Source organism: Tupaia chinensis, unplaced genomic scaffold (genome assembly GCF_000334495.1).
Source record: "Tupaia chinensis unplaced genomic scaffold, TupChi_1.0 Scaffold000201_1, whole genome shotgun sequence".
NCBI classification, from domain to species: Eukaryota; Metazoa; Chordata; class Mammalia; order Scandentia; family Tupaiidae; genus Tupaia; species Tupaia belangeri.
The window spans coordinates 1,576,350-1,577,873 of NW_006159676.1; the positions used below are offsets into that span (position 1 = coordinate 1,576,350).

The following is a 1,524-nucleotide window of genomic DNA, read 5'->3' on the forward strand; positions in this document are numbered from 1 at the left end:
TCTCTGTCTGTCTGGCAAGCACACGTGCCCTATAGCGAAAAACCTCTCAAAAAAAAAAAAAGAATAAATAAATAAAATAAAATAATTTTTTTAAAGAAAGGCAAAAAAAAAAAACTTGGAGAAATTGTCATCTAAGCTTTACCTTTCCACCCTGCTGTCAGGAGGAAAGCATATCTCTGGGGAAAAAGCCATGGCAGAAACACGCAGAGTCAGAGGGCAGAGTGAGACTCTGAGCTCCTGGATCCAGCTATGCCTGAAGTTGGATCCTTACAACCTTTGTATCCCGTGAGCCAAAAAACCAATAAACCAATGCACCCCCCACCTTCTTACCCCGATCACCCACACTCCGGTGTGCTCCCCACCAGCACCCTCACCTGGAACACCACCACCTTCCCATTGTCGGTCTGCAGGTAATATGTCCAGGTGGAAGAGACGAAGCCCTGGGCTGAGTTGACAAGATCATTGCAGAGGGTAGAAAACAAGTCCAGGAGGGACAACGCCCCACTGGGTGCTTCCAGAACCTTTCTCTGAAAAAAAAGAAGCCCAAGGACAGAAATGCTACCAAAGTAGACCATATGAGCTAATGGGAGCGAGGCTGGGAGGAGGCGCTGTGATGTATTTGGCTAAGTTGTTTTTTATTTATTTTTTCTTTTTTGGAGAGGTTTTTGCTATAGGGCGTGTGCGCACACCAGAAAGACAGAGAGACAGAGAGACAGAAAGCGAGAAATCACCCCCCAGGGGGGATGGCCACGCTGCAATCCCTTCTCCTCCATTCTCCTCTCAGGATCTTGGGCACACGTGCCTGGCGTGAGTTTAAACCACCGGGTCCGGGACACGAACCGCAGTCGACTACATGAGAGTCCAGCAACATAGCCATTATGCCAACTGCTGGTCCTCCAAATTGTTTTTTGTTTTTTTTTGTTTTCTAAGAATTTTTTTTTTCATTTAAGTTTATTTTTTATTATATTTTCTTTTTTAGAGAATTATTGAGGGGGACCAGCAGGTGGTGGTGCGGTGGTTAAAGTGCTGGACACTCCCACATGGCTGACTACGGTTCAAGTCCTGGATCTGGCAGCTTGCTTTCTCATTGTCTTTCTCTCTCTCTCTCTGGTCATATTAAAATAAATAAATTAATAAATGCAATTAAATAAAATAATTCTTTTTTTTTAAAAAAAAAGAATGACTGGGGTCTCCAGGTGGTGTGGTGGTTAAGGCCACTAGATTCTCAAATGGCTGACTGTGGTTCAAGTCCCAGACCTGGCAGCTTGCTTTCTCACTTTCCCTTTCTCTCCCACTCTCTCTTTGATCAAATAAAAAAATTAAGGGGCCGGGACCAGCAGTTAGCATCATGGCTATGTCGCTGGACTCCCATGTAGTCGACTGGGGTTCAAGTCCCGGACCCGGTGGCTTAAACTCACTCTGGGAGCGTGTGTGTGTGTGTGTGCGCCCAAGATCCCGAGAGGAGAATGGAGGAGAGGGGATTGCGGTGTGACCATCTCCCCTGGGGGGGGGTGATGTCTCGCT

General features: G+C 46.3%; 1 protein-coding gene across 1 annotated transcript in view; it reads right to left on the reverse strand.

Annotated features, from left to right (window-relative positions):
• Positions 1 to 1,524, reverse strand: part of TMEM59L (transmembrane protein 59 like) — a 46,597-nt gene that overhangs the window by 5,130 nt on the left and 39,943 nt on the right. Inside the window, exon 3 of the mRNA XM_014587281.1 lies at positions 375 to 527. Coding sequence (XP_014442767.1) covers positions 375 to 527 — 153 coding nt within the window. The remainder of the gene's footprint in view (positions 1 to 374; positions 528 to 1,524) is intronic.